The sequence below is a fragment of the Lithobates pipiens genome, unplaced genomic scaffold, assembly GCF_037356315.1.
Source record: "Lithobates pipiens isolate NorthernLeopardFrog02 unplaced genomic scaffold, aLitPip1_a1.2 Scaffold_23, whole genome shotgun sequence".
Taxonomy (NCBI): domain Eukaryota; kingdom Metazoa; phylum Chordata; class Amphibia; order Anura; family Ranidae; genus Lithobates; species Lithobates pipiens.
In genome coordinates, this window is record NW_027507785.1 from 13486393 (window position 1) to 13513375 (window position 26983).

Sequence of the window (26983 nt, forward strand, 5' to 3'; positions counted from 1 at the left end):
TCAGAAAAACATGACAAACTTTAGATTAAGTATAACAATCAGTCCAGTGATGATGAAGTGAGTCCTGGGCCCAGAATACAGGAATCCTGCTGAACCGGATAAGATATAATAATTAATTAATATCAATATGCCATCTGTATATACAATCAATCTATCTATCTATCTATCTATCTATCTATCTATCTATCTATCTATCTATCTATCTATCTATCTATCTATCTATCTATCTATCTATCTATCTATCTCAATAATAATAATATATCCCCTTGCTGTTTATATTCATGTTAAATATTATAATAGTGTTTATTTGGTTAAACCATATCATAAAAAAAAATTATGTAAATAAGTGTTATCTATATTTTTCTGAATACCGAATAAAAATGAGATTGCGCTATGGGTTGTTTATTAAGTAAGAAAAACCAGAAGAAAAAAACAGCGGTCCAGATGACGTCTGAATGACGAAACGCGTAGGAGGTGGCCATACGACGCACACTCTCCACAGCAAACCATAGCGGCCGGCGGTGATTTTAAAGTATTGCAGTTTTATCTCTTGCTACATGTGAGTCGTTTTCTTATTTAAATAAACGCAATTGTGGTTACATACTACACCATGGATATGCTTCTTTCTCATTAAACATATAAACGAGGTTACAACGCCAGTGGATGGGAAAAGTATCTCCCAGGAAAACACCAGAGAGCGGCACAGGGGCTTACACTGTGAAGGAGAATCCACCCCTGCAGGGGTAGGACATCTGGTGAGGGCAATTATATTATCTTGCACTGAAAAGCGCACCGGGAGAATTTTTGAGCCATCTGTGAAAATCAAGGACACTCTGCGCAAGTCACTTTCTTTACTAGTATTTTTGGGACTATTTCAATAATTTTCCTATTTTATTAATTTTTTTTTTCACTTGTATATTTATTTCACTTGTACATGATTATATGCAGAGCCGTCTTTAATATTGATTGGACCCTGGGCAAATATTTTCTTGCCCCCCCCCCCCCCCCCCATGCAATTTCCCTCTCCACCTGGTCTGAGACATACAATAAATAGCAGCTAGACTTAAAGAGGAGCTGCACCTAAAAAAAAAAAATATTAAAAGCCAGCAGCTACTAATATTGCAGCTTCTGACTTTTAATAAAATCACACTTACCTGTCCCAGGTTCCAGCGATGTCGGCGGCAGATGACGAGCGATCGCTTGTCTCGCTGCAGCCACCGCCGCCATCCTCTGTCAGGGAATCGGGAAGTGAAGCATGAGGGCTTCACTGCCCGGTTCCCTACTGCGCATGCGCGAGTCGCGCTGCGCTGGTTCCCCGCTGTGTCTCTGGGAACTGTGTGTTTCCCAGAACACAACGGGGGGGCGGAGCGATGCGGGGGTCTGTGGCGGTCTGGCCGGAAGTGGGTGCAGTTACCTGGATTATCCAGGTAACTGCACCCCCCTCCCCCCCGAAAGGTGCCGATTGTGGCACCGGAGGGGGGGAGGGATAATACTAGCGGAACTTCCCCTTTAGGGTGAAGAACCGCTTTAAAATCAGTTTACTGTATCAGATCAGGCAGCGATTGCGATTGGTTGCCAGAGGTTACAGCATATCATTACTGCTTACTGACTGGTTGCTAGAGGTTACAGCACACATTATGGCTCACTGATTAGTTGCTAGAGGCTACAGCACATCATCTCCTCATAGCAAGGGAGCATGATATACATATGAATGCCGCCTTTATTTACATATCAATGCCGCCGGCCGCAACTATTTACTTAGCATTGTCGCCACTATTTACATATGAATGCCGGTTATTTACATGTAAACACAGGGTCTGCAGGTGAGTCATCTGCACACAACAATAGGGAAGAGCTGGGCAGCATTAGTAGCAGCACTTCACACTGAGATATTGGGACACAGCACGGGACTAAAACTTCAATGGACAAGGGAATTTAAATCTGAATAGTTGGCAAGTATGAGGCAACTGTTTTGGGCCCCACAACAATGACAGGGCCCAGGGCAGCTAACCCTTTTGCCCTGCCTTAAAGACGGCCCTGATTATATGTATGTATTTTTATATTTTTGTATGATGAATTACTTACTATATACATTATAGGCACAAAAGTATGTACATTGATTATTTCACTATTACAGATTTGATATAAGATACTGATCTCAGGCACGTATAATAATATATATACCGTATATACTCGAGTATAAGCCGAGATTTTCAGCCTCTTTTTTGAGGCTGAAAGTGCCCCCCTCGGCTTATACTCGAGTCATCGCTGTCTGCCTGCTCGATCAGCGTGTCGAGCAGACAGACAGCGGACATTCTACCCTTCAAACGCCGCGCCTCCGCCTTCGCCTGTGATAGGCGGAACACTGAATTTCCCAGCAGCCTGTGTTCCGCCTATCACGGACGAGGATGAGACGATGTCCGTGATAGGCGGAACACAGGCTGCTGGGAAATTCAGTGTTCCGCCTATCACAGGCGAAGGCGGAGGCGCGGCTTTTGAATTTTAGAATGGCCGCCGAGGCGCCAACGAAGAGCGGCGATCCTGGCAAGGCACGGGACGGAGGCAAGGCAAGGCACGGCACGGGACGGGACGGAGGCAAGGCACGGCACGGGACGGAGGCAAGGAGGCAAGGCACGGGACGGAGGCTCGGGACACAGGCTCGGGACACAGGTAGGCTGGACACACACACACACACACACACACACACACACACACACACATGGACACACACACACAGGGATGGATGGATGGATGGAGACACACACACACAGGGATGGATGGATGGAGACACACACACACAGGGATGGATGGATGGATGGAGACACACACACACAGGGATGGATGGATGGATGGACACACACACACACACAGGGATGGATGGATGGACACACACACACACAGGGATGGATGGATGGATGGACGGACACACACACACACAGGGATGGACGGACACACAGGGATGGACGGACACACACACAGGGATGGACGGACACACACACAGGGATGGACAGGCATGTCTCACCCTCGGCTTATACACGAGTCAATAAGTTTGCCAGTTTTTTTGGGGGTAAATTGGGGGCCTCGGCTTATATTCGGGTCGGCCTATACTCGAGTATATACGGTATATTTATATTTATTTATTTTTTTCACACTTTATTAGTATCTCCACAATCCCTTTCTCTTGACGGAGAGGAATTTATAATTAATTCAGGGGGTTGATATACCCTGACAGATTCAATCACGATCATCACATTTTGTTCACTTAATAGGAAGGATATAGACCATGATCAGGGCTGGACTGGGACAGAAATTTGGCCCCTGGACTTCATCTAGACCGGCCCACTTACATTTTGAGTGTCCCATCAGCACTCCCTTACATCAGAGTGTCCCATCAGCACTCCCTTACATCAGAGTGTCCCATCAGCACTCCCTTACATCAGAGTTTCCCATAACCAGCCCCCTTACAACAGAGTGTCCCATCGGCACCCCCTTACAACAGAGTGTCCCATCGGCACCCCCTTACATCAGAGTGTCCCATGAGCACCCCCTTACATCAGAGTGTCCCATCAGCACCCCTTACATCAGAGTGTCCCATTACCAGCCCCCTTAAATCAGAGTGTCCCATCACCAGCCCCCCTTACATCAGAGTGTCCCATCGGCACCCCCTTACAACAGAGTGTCCCATCGGCACCCCCTTACATCAGAGTGTCCCATGAGCACCCCCTTACATCAGAGTGTCCCATCAGCACCCCTTACATCAGAGTGTCCCATGAGCAGCCCCCTTACATCAGAGTGTCCCATCAGCAGCCCCCTTAAATCAGAGTGTCCCATCACCAGCCCCCCTTACAACAGAGTGTCCCATCGGCACCCCCTTACAACAGAGTGTCCCATGAGCACCCCCTTACATCAGAGTGTCCCATGAGCACCCCCTTACATCAGAGTGTCCCATCAGCACCCCTTACATCAGAGTGTCCCATTACCAGCCCCCTTAAATCAGAGTGTCCCATCACCAGCCCCCCTTACATCAGAGTGTCCCATCGGCACCCCCTTACAACAGAGTGTCCCATCGGCACCCCCTTACATCAGAGTGTCCCATGAGCACCCCCTTACATCAGAGTGTCCCATCAGCACCCCTTACATCAGAGTGTCCCATGAGCAGCCCCCTTACATCAGAGTGTCCCATCACCAGCCCCCCTTACATAAGAGTGTCCCATCGGCACCCCCTTATAACAGAGTGTCCCATCGGCACCCCCTTACATCAGAGTGTCCCATCACCAGCCCCCTTACATCAGAGTGTCCCATCGGCAGCCCCCTTACATCAGAGTGTCCCATCACCAGCCCCCTTACATCATAGTGTCCCATCACCAGCCCCCTTACATCAGAGTGTCCCATCACCAGCCCCCTTACATCAGAGTGTCCCATCAGCAGCCCCCTTACATCAGAGTGGCCCACTGAGCCATCGGCCCACCGGGAAACTCCCGGTAGTCCCGATGGCCAGTACATGCCTGACCATGATATAAGAGGAACGTAATACTTTCTGCTTGGAAAGTATCTCTGATTCTTGATTTAAAGGTATAGCGCCAAATCTACCTAACTTTCCTTTTTCACATCTAGATTTTTCTACTTACATTTTAATATTTTCATATAGCTCTGACATATACCGCAGTGCTGTACAGAGAACGCTGAACCAGTCACTTCAGTCTCTGCACCAGAGGAGCTTACACTCTAATTCACCCCCCCCCCCCTCGTTCTATTTTATTCCTTCCCCTTTATGACTTATTTACACTGATTACTCTTCTCTGCTTGCTGTAATAATGATCATAATAATAATATGTTTATTGCTAGTGCATTCTCATATATAAATGTGTAGAGAAAAATGTTTTTGGAAGTTTTATTCAAACAGTTTAGTACTCCTTGAGGTCCCCTCCAAACACAGTGTCCTAATGTGAATGTGCTCCTAATGCCTAGGTATCTGGTCACATGATCCCTTCTAAAGGGGAGAATTGGTCTGTCTGGACAGTGATCCGCCTCTTCAGCACATAACCCTATATATTTCAATTAATACATTTTTAGTTCTCTTACCAGAATTGCACACGGCAAAGTCTCTCTTCTCACCTGTAAATATAAAATGATATTGGGAATTAATTAACCACTTTCAGCCCCGGACCATTTTGCTGGCCAAAGACCAGACCACTTTTTGCGATTCGGCACTGCATCGCTTTAACTGACAATTGCGCGGTCGTGCGACGTGGCTCCCAAACAAAATTGACGTCCTTTTTTTTCCCCACAAATAGAGCTTTCTTTTGGTGGTATTTGATAAGCAGTTTTTTTTTTTTTTGCGCTATAAACAAAAATAGAGCGACAATTTTGAAAAAAAAATGCATTATTTTTTACTTTTTGTTATAATAAATATCCCCCAAAAATATATAAACAAAATTTTTTCCCTCAGTTTAGGCCGATACGTATTCTTCTACATATTTTTGGTAAAAAAAAAATCGCAATAAGCGATTATTGATTGGTTTGCGCAAAAGTTATAGCGTTTACAAAATAGGGGATAGTTTATGGCATTTTTATTAATATTTTTTTTTTACTAGTAATGGCGGCGATCAGCGATCTTTATTGTGACTACAACATGATGGCGGACACATCGGACATTTTTGACACATTTTTGGGACCATTGTCATTTATACAGCAATCACTGCTATACAAATGCAGTGATTCCTGTGTAAATGACACTGGCAGTGAAGGGGTTAACCAGTGGGTGGCAGTGTAGGGATTGAGTGTTCCTAGGGGTGTGTTACTAACTGTTGGGGGCTGGGCTTTCATTTAGTGAACACTGATCCCTGCTCCAATCAGATGGAGCAGAGATCAGCGTCACTTGTTGCTAGGCAGAACGGGGAGATGCTGTTTACAAGGGCATCTCTCCGTTCAGCCGCTCCGTGAGATGATCGCGGGTATGCCCGCGGCGATCGAGTCCGCGGGACCCACGACCGGACTCACGGGGGTCCCGACCAGCACGCGAGCGTGCCGCCGGCGGCGCGCTCACGATGGCAGGGCAGCATTAAAGATTGGACGTACCTGTACGCCAATATGCATGCCCGTGCCATTCTGCCGACGTACTTTGGTGTGCGCTGGTCGGGAACTGGTTAAATAGAACATTGAAAAATACCAGCCCCCACTCACATAATCGAACCCACATACTGTGTAGCTTGTAAACCTTCCAAAACCTAAAACTGGTTCAGCTTTGAGCCCCGCCCCTCATCTACTGAAATCCAACCCTCAATCAAAAAAAAAAGACCCCTGTATGTTTGCAGATTCCTGCCCGTTTTTCACAAGTATAACTCCACCTTATGCAAAAACACATCCACATTGCTGAAAATCCCCCAAAATCACAACATAATACAACTACGCCTTAGCTTGGTGAAATTGTACAATATTCTAATGTAGCCTTTCTCCCCCAGGGTTCTATGGAACACTAGGCTCCCTCCAGAGGTTCCTTGAGCAAGGCGCAACTTCTGACACCAAAGATCTTTTTAGCCATCCATAAGGGGGGGGGGGGGATTCTTTAAAATGTCTGCAAGCAGTAGCGGCCGCTCCTTTGGGGCTGCTCCCCTAATCCATGCACCTAGCCCTTAATGTACCTGCAGAGTGCCAGACGCATGAATTTCTATGGGGTTCTTTTATTGTTTTTTGAAGGACGTGATTAGAGCCAGAGGCTCTATTTAGCTTCAGAAAAGGATGGGCTCGGGGCGCAAAAGCACTGCGCCCCCCAAGCCCAACCACTTGTGTGAAGATAGCAAATAAATATTCGATATTGTCTTCCTGCTTCTCCTCCCGGCCAATCAGAAGGCGGGTCTTAAGACCCAATTGGCAGAGAGGAGAAGCGACCATATTGGCCCGGGAGCAAGGGAGAGAGGCACTGAGGAGGAGACGCAGGGGGAAGCTGCCCTTGACCTGGCTAGGTTAAGTGCAGGGCGGATGGATGGACAATCGACCGAGCAACGGGGAGATGGGGGGTTTTACAGACTGATCAATCGAGCAACAGGGGTGTGGGTTTTGTCTGATCAACTGCCCAAATGAATGGGGGGGGGGTCGGGTGGTTTGTTTGCCACTCCTTCCCCCCCTAAACTTAGAGCACCAGCCACCACTGCCTGAAACTGTAGGGAGCATTATTCCCACTGACCATCACACTAATATACTGTGATCTGTAGATATAGTAATTATTACCAGGGATTCTCTGAGACCAGAAAGTTATTTCAAGGCTTCTTTCATGTTAAAAAGTTGAGAAAGGCTGTTCTAAAGAAAGTACATTTAAAGCCAAAACTTTTTTTATGGAAAAGTGAGTAATTCGATCCGCTATTAGGGCTTTTTTATTCCATTGGAGAGAATCCATTGGGGAGAATTCCTTTTACTTCTTGTCCTGGAGCGGGAAAACAGGAAGGGAGAGGAAATCTCCCCAAAGTGATGGGAAATCCAGCGTTTTACAGGCGACCCCACTGGAAGATTTCCACTCTTTTCCTATTCTGGTGATATGCTGTTACATAGTTACATAGTTAGCCAGGTTGAAAAAATACACAAGTCCATCCAGTTCAACCTTAAAAACAAATAAATAAAATAAAAAATAATCGTACAATCCAAATACCCAATTTTATGCCCACAATTGATCCAGAGGAAGGCGGAAAAAAAAACCCCCAGCAGAGCATGCTCCAATTTGCTACAGCAGGGGGAAAAAAAATTCCTTCCTGATCCCCCAAGAGGCAATCGTATTTTCCCCGGATCAACTTTACCTATGTTAGTATCCAGTTATATTATGTACATTCAGGAAAGTATCCAAGCCTTTCTTAAAGCAATCTACTGAGCTGGCCGGAACCACCTCTGGCGGGAGTCTATTCCACATTTTCACAGCTCTAACTGTGAAGAAACCTTTCCATACTTGAAGATGAAATCTCTTTTCCTCTAGATGTAAAGAGTGCCCCCTTGTCCTCTGGGTTGACCGTACAGAGAATAACTCAACACCAAGTTCACTATATGGACCCCTTATATATTTGAACATGTTGATCATATCCCCCCTTATTCTCCTCTTTTCAAGAGTGAATACATTCAGTTCCTCTAATCTTTCCTCATAGCTGAGCTCCTCCATGCCTCTTATCAGTTTGGTTGCCCTTCTCTGCACTTTCTCCAGTTCCCGATATCCTTTTTGAGAAATGGTGCCCAAAACTGAACTGCATATTCCAGATGAGGTCTTACTAATGATTTGTACAGGGGGGCAAAATGATATCACTCTCTCTGGATTCCATACCTCTCTTAATACAGGAAAGGACTTTGCTCGCTTTGGAAACAGCAGCTTGGCATTGCATGTTATTATTGAGCTTATGATCTACCTAAACCCCCAGATCCTTCTCCACTATGGAGAAGGGCTGACAGAAGAGGTGGCTGCCTTGGACACTTTAACAGGTAAGGCAGAAGCTAAAACTAAAAAAATTCAGATGACTAATATACAACAAAAAAACTAAAATGGCATTGGCTGAATCTATGTCTATAGTGCATGTTGAAACCTTAATACCATAAATAATAAAGTTATTTGATTTTTACTCCAGGAGCATATAACGAGTTTTCGAAATTCTAGAGAAATGTTGAAATAATGCATTACAATTTAAAAGGGGGGGGCCACCCTAAAAAAAAAAAAAAAAAAAATTACATTAACATTCACAAAAAAATATATATATAAAAAAAAAAACATTTGAAAAAAAAAAGTTTTACTTAACAGAAACCCCTGTTGGTAGGCAGTCTTCCTAATCTGCCTCTGGCACTTCCTCCTCTTCGGGGAGCTGACCTGTTGTCTTCTGGGACATGTGTGTGTCCCAGAAAACAGCGGGGCCAGCCACAAAACGTTGAGCGACTTGCGCATGTGCAGTAGGAAACGGGCAATGAAGCCGCAAGGCTCCACTACCTGTTTCCCTTCCTTAAGATGGCGGCGGCTGCACCCGATCCAGCCGACATCGTGGGCTCGCTGGACAGGTAAGTGTCCTTATTAAAAGTCAGCAGCTACAGTGTTTGCAGCTGTTGACTTTAAAAAAAAAAAAAAATGGTGGCTGGAACACCGCTTTAACTAAAACCATTAGATATTAGTCAACTAAAATGATTTTCAGTCGACCAAAATGTACTAGAGATTTTAGTCGACTATAAAGCCGCGTACACACGGGCGGATTGTATGGCCTACTTAGTCCGTCATACAATCCGACGGACAGCCCGTCGTACTTTCGAATGAACGGACTTGACCACACACGGATGCACAAACAGTCCGTCGAAAGCTTGCGCGATGACGTGTACAGCACGTACGACGGGACTAGAAATGGGAAGTCCAATACACAGCAAAGCACCCTTCCGCCGTGTAAATCCTTTCTGAGCATAGAACTATGCCTACTGACGAGCGGACTGTCCGCTGAAATGTGTTTCGACGGACTAAGTTGGCCATACAGTCCGCCCGTGTGTACGCGGCTTAATACGACTAAAACAAAAACAATTCAGATGACTAAAATAAGATTAACCACTTCAATACCGGGCACTTAAACACCTTCCTGCCCAGACCAATTTTGAGCTTTCAGCGCTGTCGCACTTTGAATGACAATTGCCCGGTCATGCTACACTGTACCCAAATGAAATTTTTATCATTTTTTTCCCACAAATAGAGCTTTCTTTTGGTGGTATTTGATCACCTCTACGGTTTTTATTTTTTGCGCTACAAATAAAAAAATACCGAAAATTTTGAAAAAAAAATGTTTTTTTTTGTTTCAGTTTCAAAACTTTGTAAATAAGTACGTTTTCTCCTTCACTGATGGGCACTGATGGGGCTACACTGATGGGCACTGATAAGGTGGCACTGATGGGCACCAATGTGGCACCAATGAAGTGGCACTGATAGGCGGCACTGATGGGCGACACGGATGGGCGACACGGATGGGCGACACGGATGGGCGACACAGACGGACACTGATAGGTGGCACAAATTGGCACTGATAGCTGGCACAGATGGGCGGCACGGATGGGCATGGATAGGCGGCACAGGTGGGCATGGATAGGCGGCACAGGTGGGCATAGATAGGCGGCACAGGTGGGCATGGATAGGCGGCACAGGTGGGCACTCATAGGCGGCACAGGTGGGCACTCAGGCGGCACAGGTGGGCACTCAGGCGGCACAGGTGGGCACTCATAGGCGGCACAGGTGGGCACTCATAGGCGGCATCGGTGTTATAGTAATGGATGCCAATCAGTGCCAAACAAAAATGCATGCCAATCAGTGATGCCCATTGTGGCCACTGATTGGCATCCATTATGGGCACTGATTGGCACCCATTGTGCTGACTGGCACCCTGGTGGTCTAGGGAGGATTATGGATTTTTATTACCTTTTCCCTGGTGGTCTAGTGGTGTCCCTGGTGGTCCAGTGTGGGCATCCTCGGGGGGGCTGTGCTGATAATCGATCAGCACAGATCCCCCCTGTCAGAGGAGCAGCCGTTCGGCTCTCCTCTACTCGCGTCTTACAGACGCGAGTGAGGAAAAGCCGATCACGGCTCTTCCTATTTACACTGTGATCAGCCGTGATTGGACACGGCTGATCACATGGTAAAGAGTCTCCGTCGGAGACTCTTTACCAAGATCGTAGTTGCCGGGTGTCAGACTGACACCCCGCAACAACGATCGCCGCGATGCGCGCCCCCGGGGTCGCGCAGCGGCTCATAATCCTAATCACGTCATATGACGTCCGGTTAGGATTATAAAACCACTTTGCCGCCGTCAATTTGTAATAGGGCGGGCGGCAAGTGGTTAAACTAAAATGGCATTTTAGTCAAAAAGACTATCACTAAATCGAAATTTGACGTCAAAATTAACACTGGTGCTGAGGGAGTTTACAATTCATGGGGGGAACATAGTTTGTCCTTTTTTGCAAATGGGTGCTAAAGGACCTTGTCCCGGTGACAACTTTACAATGTTGGATTTCCCATTTACTTTCTGTTTTGGTGACAATAGTCACTAGAACAAATGGGAGTCGTCCTCTGTGGGGATACAGGGGTAGGGCAAAGGTGCTGGATCCAAACACAATTTGGTTTGGCAGCATGGAGTAAAATTGGTGATGTAGAGTGCAATAATCTTGCATTTGCAACCCTTTTACAGTATATGAAAGGGCATCAAAAGGATTTGTTGAAGTCGAGGTTAGGGATGTAGGACAAGAATACACCAATGGTGCACAAACCAGATAAAGCAGTTTGTATGATTAAAATTTAAGGTGTACAACTTTATTGTTCCAGACAAACATTGAGCTACACCTGGGACCTCCTTGTCCAAGTTCACCCAAATACTGGGCTTAATCCATAGAGATCACTATATTATTAGGCCCAGATTATTGAAGAAACACATTAGAGGAGGTCCAAGGCAGGGCTTCTTGTTTGTCTGGAACATTAAAGTGGAAGTAAACTCCCCTATCGTTTTCAGCCAAGGAAGCTGCCATCTTTGCCTCTGTTTAATCTTCAACTGCTATGGTGCTGCACATGTGATTCATTATGACACCACCCATTGGATGTTTTGATGGTTTGGCTGAGAGCACAGCCAATGTGCAGTTAGCATTCCCGGCATGCCTTTTTTTTTTTTAACTGTTTAAATCCATGGGTTTACTTCCACTTTAAAGCTCCACATGACGACTTGTAATGGAGCGCCTTCAATGTATTTTTTTTTTCTTATTAATGTGCACTTTGGGCATTTCCACAAGCCCTGCTTTGTTTTGGCACCAACTTGTAGGTTTATTTCGTAGGATTTTGTAGGATTATTTCACCACTAAATCCAATCATCCTCCAATGTTCGCCATTAGTGATGGCCGAACGGTTCGCCCGGCGGTCGTTTCGCGGCGAATTTCCGACTTTCGCCGTCCGCGGGTTCGAACGCCTTTTTCCGTCGTTCGCCCCGGCGGACTTACGTGTTTAATGTATACAAGAACTTTAACCTTTCGTGACACGTTTATCATGTGTTACAGGACAACCAATTGAGACATGACAGCTCATGGACACTTGGACATTCCCCCTAACCTATAAATACACCCGATCCGGTGGCCATTTTACATTCTTTCTTCTGTCACTGTAGGGAAAGGATCCTGTGTGGAGTAGGGACAGAGAAAACGCTAGCTATTTGGTACACAAAAGTTCTTTTCAGGACTGGTATAGGTGTTAGGTCAGCAGCCTGAGTTTCTTTTGTCAGTTTAGATAAAGGGACAGAGCGCTGTATGCTGCTATTTTAGGGACAGCTCAGCCAGATTAGTCTTTCTTCATCATCATCATCATCATCATCATTAGCTGTTACTATCAGGTCCACAAAAGAGCTGTTCCAGCTAATCGTTCCAGCCTACTCTTTTTTGCCAATTTGTATAGGGACAGGCAGGAAGCAGTGTGTCAGGCAGTGAGGATAATTTTAAAGACTTGCTGTTACTATTAGTTCCACAAAGGTTCTTTTCAGGACTGGTATCAGTGGTACGGTAATAGGCTTGTACACGTATAATATTCTTTCTTCCAAATATAGAAAGAATATTATACTTGACTGCTGCCCTTCTGCTGCAGTCTGCTAATCATTCACAACTCACTTGTTCCACAAAGCTCTTTATCAGGACTGGTAACTTGGTCTGTCTAGGGTGCTACGGTACATAGGCTTGGGTGCGGTACAGTCTGCTGTTCTGTAAGGACCGCTATCGGTCCACAATACATAGGGTTGCCGTGCACTACTGCTGACCGCTGCCCTATACTGCAGCAGTCCTTCATTGGTATAGGGACTGACGTACAGTCTGCTAATCACTAACACACAACCTGCTTGGTCCACAAAAGTTCTTATAAGGACTGGTAACTTGGTATAGGGTGCTACGGTACATAGGCCTGAGTGCGTTACAGTCTGCTGTTCTGTAAGGACCGCTATCGGTCCACAATACATAGGGTTGCCGTGCACTACTGCTGACCGCTGCCCTATACTGCAGCAGTCCTTCAGCGGTATAGGGACTGACGCACAGTCTGCTAAACACTAACACACAACCTGCTTGGTCCACAAAAGTTTTTATAAGGACTGGTAACTTGGTATAGGGTGCTACGGTACATAGGCCTGAGTGCAGTACAGTCTGCTGTTCTGTAAGGACCGCTATCGGTCCACAATACATAGGGTTGCCGTGCACTACTGCTGACCGCTGCCCTATACTGCAGCAGTCCTTCATTGGTATAGGGACTGACGTACAGTCTGCTAATCACTAACACACAACCTGCTTGGTCCACAAAAGTTCTTATAAGGACTGGTAACTTGGTATAGGGTGCTACGGTACATAGGCCTGAGTGCGTTACAGTCTGCTGTTCTGTAAGGACCGCTATCGGTCCACAATACATAGGGTTGCCGTGCACTACTGCTGACCGCTGCCCTATACTGCAGCAGTCCTTCATTGGTATAGGGACTGACGTACAGTCTGCTAATCACTAACACACAACCTGCTTGTTCCACAAAAGTTCTTATAAGGACTGGTAACTTGGTATAGGGTGCTACGGTACATAGGCTTGAGTGCGGTACAGTCTGCTGTTCTGTAAGGACCGCTATCGGTCCACAATAGATAGGGTTGACGTGCACCACTGCTGACCGCTGCCCTATACTGCAGCAGTCCTTCAGCGGTATAGGGACTGACGTACAGTCTGCTAAACACTAATACACAACCTGCTTGGTCCACAAAAGTTCTTATAAGGACTGGTAACTTGGTATAGGGTGCTACGGTACATAGGCTTGAGTGCGGTACAGTCTGCTGTTCTGTAAGGACCGCTATCGGTCCACAATAGATAGGGTTGACGTGCACCACTGCTGACCGCTGCCCTATACTGCAGCAGTCCTTCAGCGGTATAGGGACTGACGCACAGTCTGCTAAACACTAACACACAACCTGCTTGGTCCACAAAAGTTTTTATAAGGACTGGTAACTTGGTATAGGGTGCTACGGTACATAGGCCTGAGTGCGTTACAGTCTGCTGTTCTGTAAGGACCGCTATCGGTCCACAATACATAGGGTTGCCGTGCACTACTGCTGACCGCTGCCCTATACTGCAGCAGTCCTTCATTGGTATAGGGACTGACGTACAGTCTGCTAATCACTAACACACAACCTGCTTGGTCCACAAAAGTTCTTATAAGGACTGGTAACTTGGTATAGGGTGCTACGGTACATAGGCCTGAGTGCGTTACAGTCTGCTGTTCTGTAAGGACCGCTATCGGTCCACAATACATAGGGTTGCCGTGCACTACTGCTGACCGCTGCCCTATACTGCAGCAGTCCTTCAGCGGTATAGGGACTGACGCACAGTCTGCTAAACACTAACACACAACCTGCTTGGTCCACAAAAGTTCTTATAAGGACTGGTAACTTGGTATAGGGTGCTACGGTACATAGGCCTGAGTGCAGTACAGTCTGCTGTTCTGTAAGGACCGCTATCGGTCCACAATACATAGGGTTGCCGTGCACTACTGCTGACCGCTGCCCTATACTGCAGCAGTCCTTCATTGGTATAGGGACTGACGTACAGTCTGCTAATCACTAACACACAACCTGCTTGTTCCACAAAAGTTCTTATAAGGACTGGTAACTTGGTATAGGGTGCTACGGTACATAGGCTTGAGTGCGGTACAGTCTGCTGTTCTGTAAGGACCGCTATCGGTCCACAATAGATAGGGTTGACGTGCACCACTGCTGACCGCTGCCCTATACTGCAGCAGTCCTTCAGCGGTATAGGGACTGACGTACAGTCTGCTAAACACTAATACACAACCTGCTTGGTCCACAAAAGTTCTTATAAGGACTGGTAACTTGGTATAGGGTGCTACGGTACATAGGCTTGAGTGCGGTACAGTCTGCTGTTCTGTAAGGACCGCTATCGGTCCACAATACATAGGGTTGCCGTGCACTACTGCTGACCGCTGCCCTATACTGCAGCAGTCCTTCAGCGGTATAGGGACTGACGCACAGTCTGCTAAACACTAACACACAACCTGCTTGGTCCACAAAAGTTTTTATAAGGACTGGTAACTTGGTATAGGGTGCTACGGTACATAGGCCTGAGTGCAGTACAGTCTGCTGTTCTGTAAGGACCGCTATCGGTCCACAATACATAGGGTTGCCGTGCACTACTGCTGACCGCTGCCCTATACTGCAGCAGTCCTTCATTGGTATAGGGACTGACGTACAGTCTGCTAATCACTAACACACAACCTGCTTGGTCCACAAAAGTTCTTATAAGGACTGGTAACTTGGTATAGGGTGCTACGGTACATAGGCCTGAGTGCGTTACAGTCTGCTGTTCTGTAAGGACCGCTATCGGTCCACAATACATAGGGTTGCCGTGCACTACTGCTGACCGCTGCCCTATACTGCAGCAGTCCTTCATTGGTATAGGGACTGACGTACAGTCTGCTAATCACTAACACACAACCTGCTTGTTCCACAAAAGTTCTTATAAGGACTGGTAACTTGGTATAGGGTGCTACGGTACATAGGCCTGAGTGCGTTACAGTCTGCTGTTCTGTAAGGACCGCTATCGGTCCACAATACATAGGGTTGCCGTGCACTACTGCTGACCGCTGCCCTATACTGCAGCAGTCCTTCATTGGTATAGGGACTGACGTACAGTCTGCTAATCACTAACACACAACCTGCTTGGTCCACAAAAGTTCTTATAAGGACTGGTAACTTGGTATAGGGTGCTACGGTACATAGGCTTGAGTGCGGTACAGTCTGCTGTTCTGTAAGGACCGCTATCGGTCCACAATAGATAGGGTTGACGTGCACCACTGCTGACCGCTGCCCTATACTGCAGCAGTCCTTCAGCGGTATAGGGACTGACGCACAGTCTGCTAAACACTAACACACAACCTGCTTGGTCCACAAAAGTTTTTATAAGGACTGGTAACTTGGTATAGGGTGCTACGGTACATAGGCCTGAGTGCGTTACAGTCTGCTGTTCTGTAAGGACCGCTATCGGTCCACAATACATAGGGTTGCCGTGCACTACTGCTGACCGCTGCCCTATACTGCAGCAGTCCTTCATTGGTATAGGGACTGACGTACAGTCTGCTAATCACTAACACACAACCTGCTTGGTCCACAAAAGTTCTTATAAGGACTGGTAACTTGGTATAGGGTGCTACGGTACATAGGCCTGAGTGCGTTACAGTCTGCTGTTCTGTAAGGACCGCTATCGGTCCACAATACATAGGGTTGCCGTGCACTACTGCTGACCGCTGCCCTATACTGCAGCAGTCCTTCAGCGGTATAGGGACTGACGCACAGTCTGCTAAACACTAACACACAACCTGCTTGGTCCACAAAAGTTCTTATAAGGACTGGTAACTTGGTATAGGGTGCTACGGTACATAGGCCTGAGTGCAGTACAGTCTGCTGTTCTGTAAGGACCGCTATCGGTCCACAATACATAGGGTTGCCGTGCACTACTGCTGACCGCTGCCCTATACTGCAGCAGTCCTTCATTGGTATAGGGACTGACGTACAGTCTGCTAATCACTAACACACAACCTGCTTGTTCCACAAAAGTTCTTATAAGGACTGGTAACTTGGTATAGGGTGCTACGGTACATAGGCTTGAGTGCGGTACAGTCTGCTGTTCTGTAAGGACCGCTATCGGTCCACAATAGATAGGGTTGACGTGCACCACTGCTGACCGCTGCCCTATACTGCAGCAGTCCTTCAGCGGTATAGGGACTGACGTACAGTCTGCTAAACACTAATACACAACCTGCTTGGTCCACAAAAGTTCTTATAAGGACTGGTAACTTGGTATAGGGTGCTACGGTACATAGGCTTGAGTGCGGTACAGTCTGCTGTTCTGTAAGGACCGCTATCGGTCCACAATACATAGGGTTGCCGTGCACTACTGCTGACCGCTGCCCTATACTGCAGCAGTCCTTCATTGGTATAGGGACTGACGTACAGTCTGCTAATCACTAACACACAACCTGCTTGGTCCACAAAAGTTCTTATAAGGACTGGTAACTTGGTATAGGGTGCTACGGTACATAGGCCTGAGTGCGTTACAGTCTGCTGTTCTGTAAGGACCGCTATCGGTCCACAATACATAGGGTTGCCGTGCACTACTGCTGACCGCTGCCCTATACTGCAGCAGTCCTTCAGCGGTATAGGGACTGACGCACAGTCTGCTAAACACTAACACACAACCTGCTTGGTCCACAAAAGTTCTTATAAGGACTGGTAACTTGGTATAGGGTGCTACGGTACATAGGCTTGAGTGCGGTACAGTCTGCTGTTCTGTAAGGACCGCTATCGGTCCACAATAGATAGGGTTGACGTGCACCACTGCTGACCGCTGCCCTATACTGCAGCAGTCCTTCAGCGGTATAGGGACTGACGTACAGTCTGCTAAACACTAATACACAACCTGCTTGGTCCACAAAAGTTCTTATAAGGACTGGTAACTTGGTATAGGGTGCTACGGTACATAGGCTTGAGTGCGGTACAGTCTGCTGTTCTGTAAGGACCGCTATAGGTCCACAATAGATAGGGTTGACGTGCACCACTGCTGACCGCTCACCTATACTGCAGCAGTCCTTCAGCGGTATAGGGACTAAGAGTTTTGTCACAGGGTCATTTAAAAAATGACATGCAGAGGAAGAGGCAGGCCCTTCCGCAGGGGTGGTAGGGGTAGGGCAGGAGCAACAGGCTTGAGCCAAAGTGGGAAGTTGCAGAAGGTGCGTTCAATTACTTTAAAGGATGCACCAGACTTGGTTGAGTGGCTCGCTCAGCCTTACTCTTCTGCACCCTCCTCATCCTCTCGATCTGCACCCTCTTCTTCACTCTCTGCTATGTGCACCCCCAAAGACACTACCACCAACAACACGACCACCACCACCACCACCACATACCTTCCGCTTGAGTCACTGGAATTATTTTCCGATCCATATCAAGAGGACATTTCTGATGCGCAGCCACTCTTGGTATTGGATCAGGAAGAGGAGGTAGCAACAAGCGCTACTCAGCAGTCTGACGCCAGTACCCAGATCAGCCCAAGGAGGAGGTTGGTCCCCGGTGTTGCTGCCTACTCTACTTATAGCGGTGGGGAAGGTGACGTTGATGATGACGTGTCTAGTGATGTCACGTGGGTGCCCACAAGAGAGGAAGAGGAGGGGAGTTCAGAGGGAGATATGGACCAGCAGATAGGGAGGAGAAGCAGCAATGACTTACATTGCACAGCAGGGACAAAGCAGACTGCAAATGTATCAGGAGCGAGTCATCGACCATGTACGGTCACATCTGGCGCTCCCAGGACACCGGCACATGGCTCCGCAGTGTGGGCTTTTTTTAACGTGTCCGCTGCTGACAATAGCGTTGCCATCTGCAATCTTTGCAGTCAACGCGTTAGTCGCGGTAAGCCCAATACTCACCTAGGGACGACCGCCTTAAGAAGGCACATGAGCAGCCATCACCGAGCCCAGTGGGAGCAACGGAACACACAAAGCCACACTGCAGGCTCTCACCGTCCAGCCTCGTCTTCTACTTCTCCTTCTCCTCTCTCCTCACAATTGTCCTCCACTCCACCTTCCATCACGCCAAGCTCACATTTTTCTGCAAAAAGGCAGGCTTCCGTGGGCCTAATGTTTGAGCGTAAAAAAATGATGACGCCGGATAACCCTCTTGCCCAACGGTTGGCGGCTGGCTTGTCAGAACTCATAGCCCGCCAACTACTGCCATATAAACTGGTGGACTCGGAGGCCTTTCGCAAATTTGTGGCCATTGGAACACCACAATGGAAGGTCCCAGGAAGGAAGTATTTCTCAGAGAAGGGCATCCCAGAGCTATATGGCCATGTTCAGCGGCAAGTGAATGTATCTCTGGCACACAGTGTCGGTGCCAAGATACATCTGACCACAGACACGTGGTCTAGCAAACACGGGCAGGGAAGGTATATCAGTTTTACTGCCCACTGGGTGAACCTTCTGACGGCCGTCAAGCATGTAACCCGTGGCACCCGTGTAGATTTGGTTTTACCGCCACGGATTGCATGCAGGCCTGACTCTTCTTCTCCTCCTCCTACTCCATCCTCCTCCCTCTCCTCCTCAGCTGCCTCCTCCTTTTCCGCTGCTAGCGTCTCTTCCACTGCACCGCCCAAGCTCCCCAGAACCTATTCCACATGCCAGGTGAGACGTTGCCATGCCGTGCTGCGTCTGTTGTGCCTGGAAGCAAAGAGCCACACTGGCCCGGCACTCCTTTCAGCTTTGCGTTCACAGGCAGATGAGTGGCTAACACCGCTCAATTTGACAGTTGGTAAAGTGGTGTGTGACAACGGTGCCAATCTGCTTAGCGCATTGAAACAGGGCAAAATCACGCACGTGCCGTGCATGGCACACGTCTTAAACTTGGTCGTGCAGCGATTCCTTGTCAAATACCCTGGGGTCCAGGACATCTTGCGGCAGGCAAGGAAAATCTCGGCCCATTTCAGAAGATCTTACACGGCCATGGCTCGCCTTGCTGACATTCAGCGGCGACACCATCTGCCGGTCAGACGTCTTATTTGCGATTGCCCGACGCGATGGAACTCAACCTTCTATATGCTTGATAGGCTGCTCCAGCAGAAACGTGCAGTTAACGTCTACCTGTATGAACTCTGCGAAAGAAACGGTTCTGGGGAGCTGGGTTTTTTTTCACCGCGCCAGTGGCTGCTCATGCGCGACACATGCAGACTTCTGCGGCCATTTGAGGAGATCACCAAACTGGTCAGTCGCAGCCATGGCGCCATCAGTGACATGGTACCTTATGCCTTCTTTCTGGAGCGTGCATTGCGTCGTGTCATTGATCAGGCTGTGGAGGAGCAGGAGCGGGAAGATGAGGAAGTCGCAATGCTGGATGAATTCCCAGGGGGGGCTACTCTATCTGAGACAAGTCAACAACAGGAGTCTGATGAGGAGTCAGAGGAGGATGGTGCCGGGGCGGATGAGCAGGAGCAAGAAGAGCATGCTTTAAACCTTTCTGGGATCCCTGTTGTGCGAGGATGGGGAGAGGAGAATGAAGAGGACGACATTATCCTGGATGATGAGCAGGAGCCAGGCCACCACACCGCTTCCACTTTAGTGCAAATGGGGGCCTTCATGCTCCAGTGTTTTAATAGGGACCCCCGTATAAAAAGCATGAGGGTCAAGGACCAGTACTGGGTGGCAACGTACTTAGACCCCCGGTACAAACACAAAATGGCGGAAATGTTACCGCCGTCGCAGAGGGCTGTCAGAATGCAGCACTTCCAGGCCTTGCTTCGAGAAATGCTGCATTCTGCTTTTGCGTGCGCTGGCAGAGGAGCAATTCCCACTCCCAGAGAAGGATTTGCGGGTACCAATCCAACAGCGCCTGCAAGAAGAGGCCGGTTTGAAGATGTGTTGGTGACTTCGGATATGAGGTCATTCTTTCAGCCGACCCATCGACAGGTGTCATCCGGATCCAGCATCAGGGAACGCCTAGACCGTCAGGTGTCCGACTACATTGGGTTAACGGCCGATGTGGACGCTCTGAGGAGTGATGAACCCCTAGACTACTGGGTGGGCAGGCTTGACCTCTGGCCAGAGCTTGCCCAATTTGCAATCGAACTGTTGGCTTGCCCCTCATCCAGTGTCCTGTCCGAAAGGACGTTCAGCGCAGCAGGGGGGATTGTGACCGATAAGCGTACTCGCCTAGCTCACCACAGTGTTAACTACCTCACATTTCTAAAAATGAATGAGGCATGGATCTCGGAGGAATTCAACACATGTGATCAGTAGACCATGTATATGTCTATAAACAATTTTTGGAATCAAGCACACAGACCTTCTTAATTCATTTGGCTCACTTCCCTGACCCAAAAAAGCACACCGTACTATATGCCCCTACCCTCCTCTTTGAAGAGGTTGAGCGGTGTCATATTTCTACTGGGGCTGCTTATTATGAGGGGTTCCCACCATCCCTGTGCTGTGCTGACTTCCTCCTGGGTGTTCTTATTATGAGGGGCTCCCACCATCCCTGTGCTGTGCTGACTTCCTCCTGGGGGTTCTTATTATGAGGGGATCACACCATCCCTGTGCTGTGCTGACTTCCTCCTGGGGCTGCTTACGGTGCTGCTGTCAGCGCTGTATGTCACGGAGCTGCTGTCAGCGCTGTATGTCACGGAGCTGCTGTCAGCGCTGTATGTCACGGAGCTGCTGTCAGCGCTGTATGTCACGGAGCTGCTGTCAGCGCTGTATGTCACGGAGCTGCTGTCAGCGCTGTATGTCACGGAGCTGCTGTCAGCGCTGTATGTCACGGAGCTGCTGTCAGCGCTGTATGTCACGGAGCTGCTGTCAGCGCTGTATGTCACGGAGCTGCTGTCAGCGCTGTATGTCACGGAGCTGCTGTCAGCGCTGTATGTCACGGTGCTGCTGTCAGCGCTGTATGTCACGGAGCTGCTGTCAGCGCTGTATGTCACGGAGCTGCTGTCAGTGCTGTATGTCACGGAGCTGCTGTCAGCGCTGTATGTCACGGAGCTGCTGTCAGCGCTGTATGTCACGGAGCTGCTGTCAGCGCTGTATGTCACGGTGCTGCTGTCAGCGCTGTATGTCACGGAGCTGCTGTCAGCGCTGTATGTCACGGAGCTGCTGTCAGCGCTGTATGTCACGGAGCTGCTGTCAGCGCTGTATGTCACGGAGCTGCTGTCAGCGCTGTATGTCACGGAGCTGCTGTCAGCGCTGTATGTCACGGAGCTGCTGTCAGCGCTGTATGTCACGGAGCTGCTGTCAGCGCTGTATGTCACGGAGCTGCTGTCAGCGCTGTATGTCACGGAGCTGCTGTCAGCGCTGTATGTCACGGAGCTGCTGTCAGCGCTGTATGTCACGGAGCTGCTGTCAGCGCTGTATGTCACGGAGCTGCTGTCAGCGCTGTATGTCACGGTGCTGCTGTCAGCGCTGTATGTCACGGAGCTGCTGTCAGCGCTGTATGTCACGGAGCTGCTGTCAGTGCTGTATGTCACGGAGCTGCTGTCAGCGCTGTATGTCACGGAGCTGCTGTCAGCGCTGTATGTCACGGAGCTGCTGTCAGCGCTGTATGTCACGGTGCTGCTGTCAGCGCTGTATGTCACGGAGCTGCTGTCAGCGCTGTATGTCACGGAGCTGCTGTCAGCGCTGTATGTCACGGAGCTGCTGTCAGCGCTGTATGTCACGGAGCTGCTGTCAGCGCTGTATGTCACGGAGCTGCTGTCAGCGCTGTATGTCACGGTGCTGATGTCAGTGCTCTGTATTACGGTGCTGCTGTCAGTGCTCTGTATCTCCTGCACCCTCTTGTTTGCCTACCCTGGTCCCTGACCTTCCCTCTCCTCCATTGCCTTCATTAGCTCCATAGTCCTGAATTGTCAGAACAATTTCCCAAATAAAAAAAAAATGCTTGTAGTTATCGATCCCAAATTCACCTCATACATGTATTATGCTATTGTCCAGGTGGTGGGACTACGTGCTACCCCCTAATAATTACCCCGTGGCCGCAAATTCGACCTAAAGGTTTGCGAAATTCGCCTCCCATTGAAGTCAATGGAGCCCGCGGCGAACGGTCGTTTTCGCGAACGTTTGTGTCCGTTCGCGTTTCGCGTTCGCGAAACGTCCCGTCGGAAGTTCGTCCATCACTATTCGCCATTCCTTCCTATCCAGCCATTTGAACCCTGGGGTATTTGACAGCCTCTGAATTGTGTTGGTTTGCAACCTTGGATTTTATGATGTCATAAATACTTTTTGACTCCAAAACTATTGGTCTGGCTCCATTACTTCTACAAGCCCAGAAAATAAAACCTTGCAGTGGTTCTCCACCCCCCGCTCCTTTCAAAATTAGTAAAAAAAATTTAATCTTTGGCTTTATCTTCAAAGCAAATGCATAAACATTAGAAGAAAAGAGGTTTAACCTAGATCAGGGGTGCCCAACCTTTTGAAGAGCGAGGGCCACTTAAGCAACTTGGTAACCGGTCGTGGGCCACAATGAGTGGACCGGGTGGGTGGCATGTCCGTGTCCACTCTGCATTTGGAGAGGACACGGACACAGCCCACTATACTTTTTAGCGGATCGTATTGGATGTAGAGCACAAGTTGGTTTATGTCTGCCACTACTTAGGCCCCTGTACACACGGTCGGAGATTTCCACAACCAAATCCGTCAGATTCTGCCCGTCGGATTTTGTCCGTCGGATCTTGTCCGAAACTGTTGCATACACACGGTCGGACAAAGTTGGCGAAAAATCCGATCTTTCAGAACGTGATGACGTAATTTCATTACGATGGGACTACATTCAGGCTAGTAGCCAATAGCTTTGGTGTAGGAATTTGATCTGAGCATGCGTGGCACTTGGTCCGATCAAAATGCTCTACACATGATCGGATTAGGTCCGACTGGCCCAGTTGGTCGGGAAATATTTCCAACATGTTGGAAAATTGGGTCAGACGGAGATTCGGATGGAATCAGTCCGATGCATACCACACACAGTTGGATTATGATTATCCGACGACACGGTCCGATAGGACACATTCCGACGGATTCTCAGACCGTGTGTACAAGGCTTTAGAGGTGAATGGAGGGTCCAATTGGTTGGACTGTCGGACTGTGTGAAAAGGGTCCAAGGCTGCTTTCACACTGCTGCGCTGTGATTTACCCGCACCATGTGTGCAACGCAGTGTACCTTTGGCTTTCCTGCAGTTTGCAATAGACTTCTATTATATTCTGCAGGTTTGGTGCACTTTCAAAAAGCTCACCAAACTCGCAGGTAATAATAAAAGTCTATGGCTCAGTGCAGGTAACCCGCAGGTAAATTGCTCTGCACCTGCGGATCAGTTTGAAAGCAGCCCAGTAACCACTGCAGAACAGATATGCCCATATATATACACTGTGATTTTAGTAATAAACTGACCTTTAATTACAGTATTCTTTCTATTCTATCCCAGAGCAGGAGGTCGCGGGCCACATCAGATGGCTCCGCGGGCCACTGGTTGGGCACCCCTTAACCTAGAGAGTTCTTTACTGTAAGCCCTTGTACACACGGTCGGAGAATCTGTCGGAATGAGTCTTATCGGACCATGTCGTCAGATAATCCGACTGTGTGTGGTATGCATCGGACTGATTCCGTCCGAATCTCCGTCTGACCCAATTTTCCAACATGTTGAAAATATTTCCCGACCAACTGGGCCGGACGGACCTAATCCGAACGTGTGTAGAGAATTTTGATCGGACCAAGTGCCACGCATGCTCAGATCAAATTCCTACATCAAAGCTATTGGCTACTAGCCTGAATGTAGTCCCATCGTAACGAAATTACGTCATCACATTCTGAAAGATCGGATTTTTCGCCAACTTGGCCCAACCGTGTGTATGCAACAGTTTCGGACACAATCCGTCGGACTAAATCCGACGGCCAAAATCCGACGGATTTGGTTGGCAAAATCTCCGACCGTGTGTACGTGGGCTAAGAATGGCAAGGATGTGGAATTCCCTTCCACAGGCGGTGGTTTCAGCGGGGAGCATCGATAGTTTCAAAAAACTATTAGATAAGCACCTGAACGACCGCAACATACAGGGATATACAATGTAATACTGACATATAATCACACACATAGGTTGGACTTGATGGACTTGTGTCTTTTTTCAACTTGACCTACTATGTAACTATGTATATAGTCCTAATTTACTCCACCACACCCAATTTATGGAATTCTACCCCTTGGGAGGCACAGATTAGGACTAGTTTAGAATAACAGAAGGCATGCAGACAGAGAGATGTAGTCCTCACCTCCTAAGTAAGCACAGTTGAAGTAGCTGCAGAGTTTGCCGGTGCTCATTAGCTCATACGTGGTTTCAATCTGGTTTCTCAAGATAAATGTTTCTCCAATGGGAATAAGGATTTCTTTCTGTTTATACACTGATAAATCTTCAATGTCCACACCATAGCAAGTTGATATGTTGAAAAAAGGGGTCACTCCAAACTGTTCAGCAATGCTTATGTTTGTAGAGGAAGATGTAAACCGATCAAAACGCATTTCCTTGGCTACATCTACATCACCGATCTTTGTCCCCCTGTAGACACGAGTCTCTTTGGCACAACCTGTTCTCAGCACCTGTAAGGCTCGGGTCAGGTAAAAGTGAAGAGCTTTAAAATGGAAATGTTTCATGTAGAAATCTCTAGACTTTCCCGCAATTGAGACATTTGCGTTAAGCTGTTGGTATATGGGATATGGCTTTCCCATTGTGTACAGTACAACTGCTATGCCATACTTGTCATCATATTGATTTAGAAGGACTGATCTTTTTCTCTTCCATATCACACTAGCATTTTCCCACATTACAGCAAACTGATCGTATTTCAGCTCTTCTTCTAGTATGTTTGGCATTACAAGCTCCATCGATTCTGCACAGCCAATATACTGGTCATCAAATGTATCCGGCATCATGTCCAAAATTACAGCTTGATGGCTCATCTGAGAACAAAAGTGTTTGGAAAATAACTTATTGAGAGTTAGCTGGTTAAGCCTTGAGGCAGTCAGAGCTCATTGACTCATAGTATTGGACAACCCAGACAGGGGTGGACTGACAACTCAAACAGCTGTTCAAAATGCATGAGTGTCCCGGGCAATTCGGGCCTGTTGGCAACTATGACACTGACATACAAAATCTGGTGCCTTCATACTAAAGCTTTGAGAGCAGACAAGTTTTTAATTTAATAAAAGACCTACTGTGTCTCTTCTGTAATACAATTTTCTTGCCCACCTGCTTGCAAACTTCTTTAGAACATACACTGACCTGTGCATGCTCAGCCTAGTGTACAACCTTAGCATGCCCCAGTGAAAATATACATTAACTCCCATGCATATGGGCAAGTGGTATGTTATTTTGAACCAGCCAATCAAGATGGTTGAAGTTACGCAAAACAGAAAATGAAAAAAGGTGGAATTTAGCTCCATTTAATGGCAGGTCCTGGGTTTGGTTGGCCACCTAAACTAGTAGCTCTAAGCCCCCGTACACACGGTCGAAAATTCCAATGGAAAAGATCCGACCGGATTATATTGTCGGAAAATCCAATCGTTTGTTGGCTCTATCGGACTTTTTCCATCGGAATTTATTGTAAGTTGGCATAGAATTTATACTGCACAAAATCAGAGAAGTGCTTGATCACATTATCCTAAACAATGCAAACTTTAAACAGTGATATCATTATCATTACATCTAACAGTACATCTAATGAACAGCTAACAGTAACCTACTTAAAAAGTGAGATAATCAACAGCCAGGCACCCAAACTGATGTGATTAGTCAGGGAGTGCACACCACAGACAGTCCGGGAACAGTTCTCCACCATTCTAGAATAACCAGGGCTGTTCAAATCTCATTAACCGGCTTTCTTTTCACATCCATCTTCTCATTGAGTTTCAAGTTGGCAAAGACCATCATGGCTTTCAGTGGCGTTGCCAGGCGGGTGCGGGGGGTGTGGGCCGCACCTGGGTGACACCCGCCAGAGGGGTGACACCCGTGGGTAGTGGCACCGCTAACACCGCCCGCTGCCCTGTGTCTCGTGCCGCGGTTGTGTCCCTCAGCGGAGGGACACAACCCTCCCAGAGATGTCTCATCCTCTGCTCCCTCTGCGACGGCAAGATAAGGTCCGCAACCATACCCTTGTACCATGGATCAAGGAGAGTGGCCAACCAGTAATGGTCCCTCTCCTTGATCCGAAGAATACGAGGATCCTTCCGCAGGCTTTGCAGGATCAGGGAGGCCATGCAGCACAGGTTAGCTGAGGCATTCAGTCCAGAGTCCTCTGGGTCACTAAGGACAACATGATCCGCAGCCACCACAGGCACAGTGGACAGAACAGGACAGAGCATGTATCCCTGATCATGCCCCACTAGCATGGTGAGAAAAAACCGAGCTCCCCTGACCATGTC

General features: G+C 48.0%; 1 protein-coding gene across 1 annotated transcript; it reads right to left on the reverse strand.

Moving 5' to 3' along the window:
• Nucleotides 1-26489, reverse strand: LOC143926810 (ecto-ADP-ribosyltransferase 5-like). Its single transcript, XM_077450854.1, has 4 exons — nt 26436-26489; nt 24838-25522; nt 5083-5115; nt 1-89 (listed from the first exon to the last, which is right to left on the reverse strand). The coding sequence occupies exons 1-4, from the start codon at nt 26487-26489 to the stop codon at nt 1-3; spliced, it is 861 nt and encodes a 286-aa protein (XP_077306980.1).
• Between the last annotated feature and the right edge of the window lie 494 nt (nt 26490-26983).

Excerpts from the sequence above, each read along its gene's own strand:
- LOC143926810 (XM_077450854.1), bottom strand. The coding sequence starts at position 26,489 with ATGGTCTTTGCCAACTTGAAACTCAATGAGAAGATGGATGTGAAAAGA. Across the intron at positions 25,523-26,435 it reads TGGATGTGAAAAGAAAGCCG|ATGAGCCATCAAGCTGTAAT; the intron begins GTTAATGAGATT and ends TTTTGTTCTCAG. Across the intron at positions 5,116-24,837 it reads CAACTGTGCTTACTTAGGAG|GTGAGAAGAGAGACTTTGCC; the intron begins GTGAGGACTACA and ends TTATATTTACAG.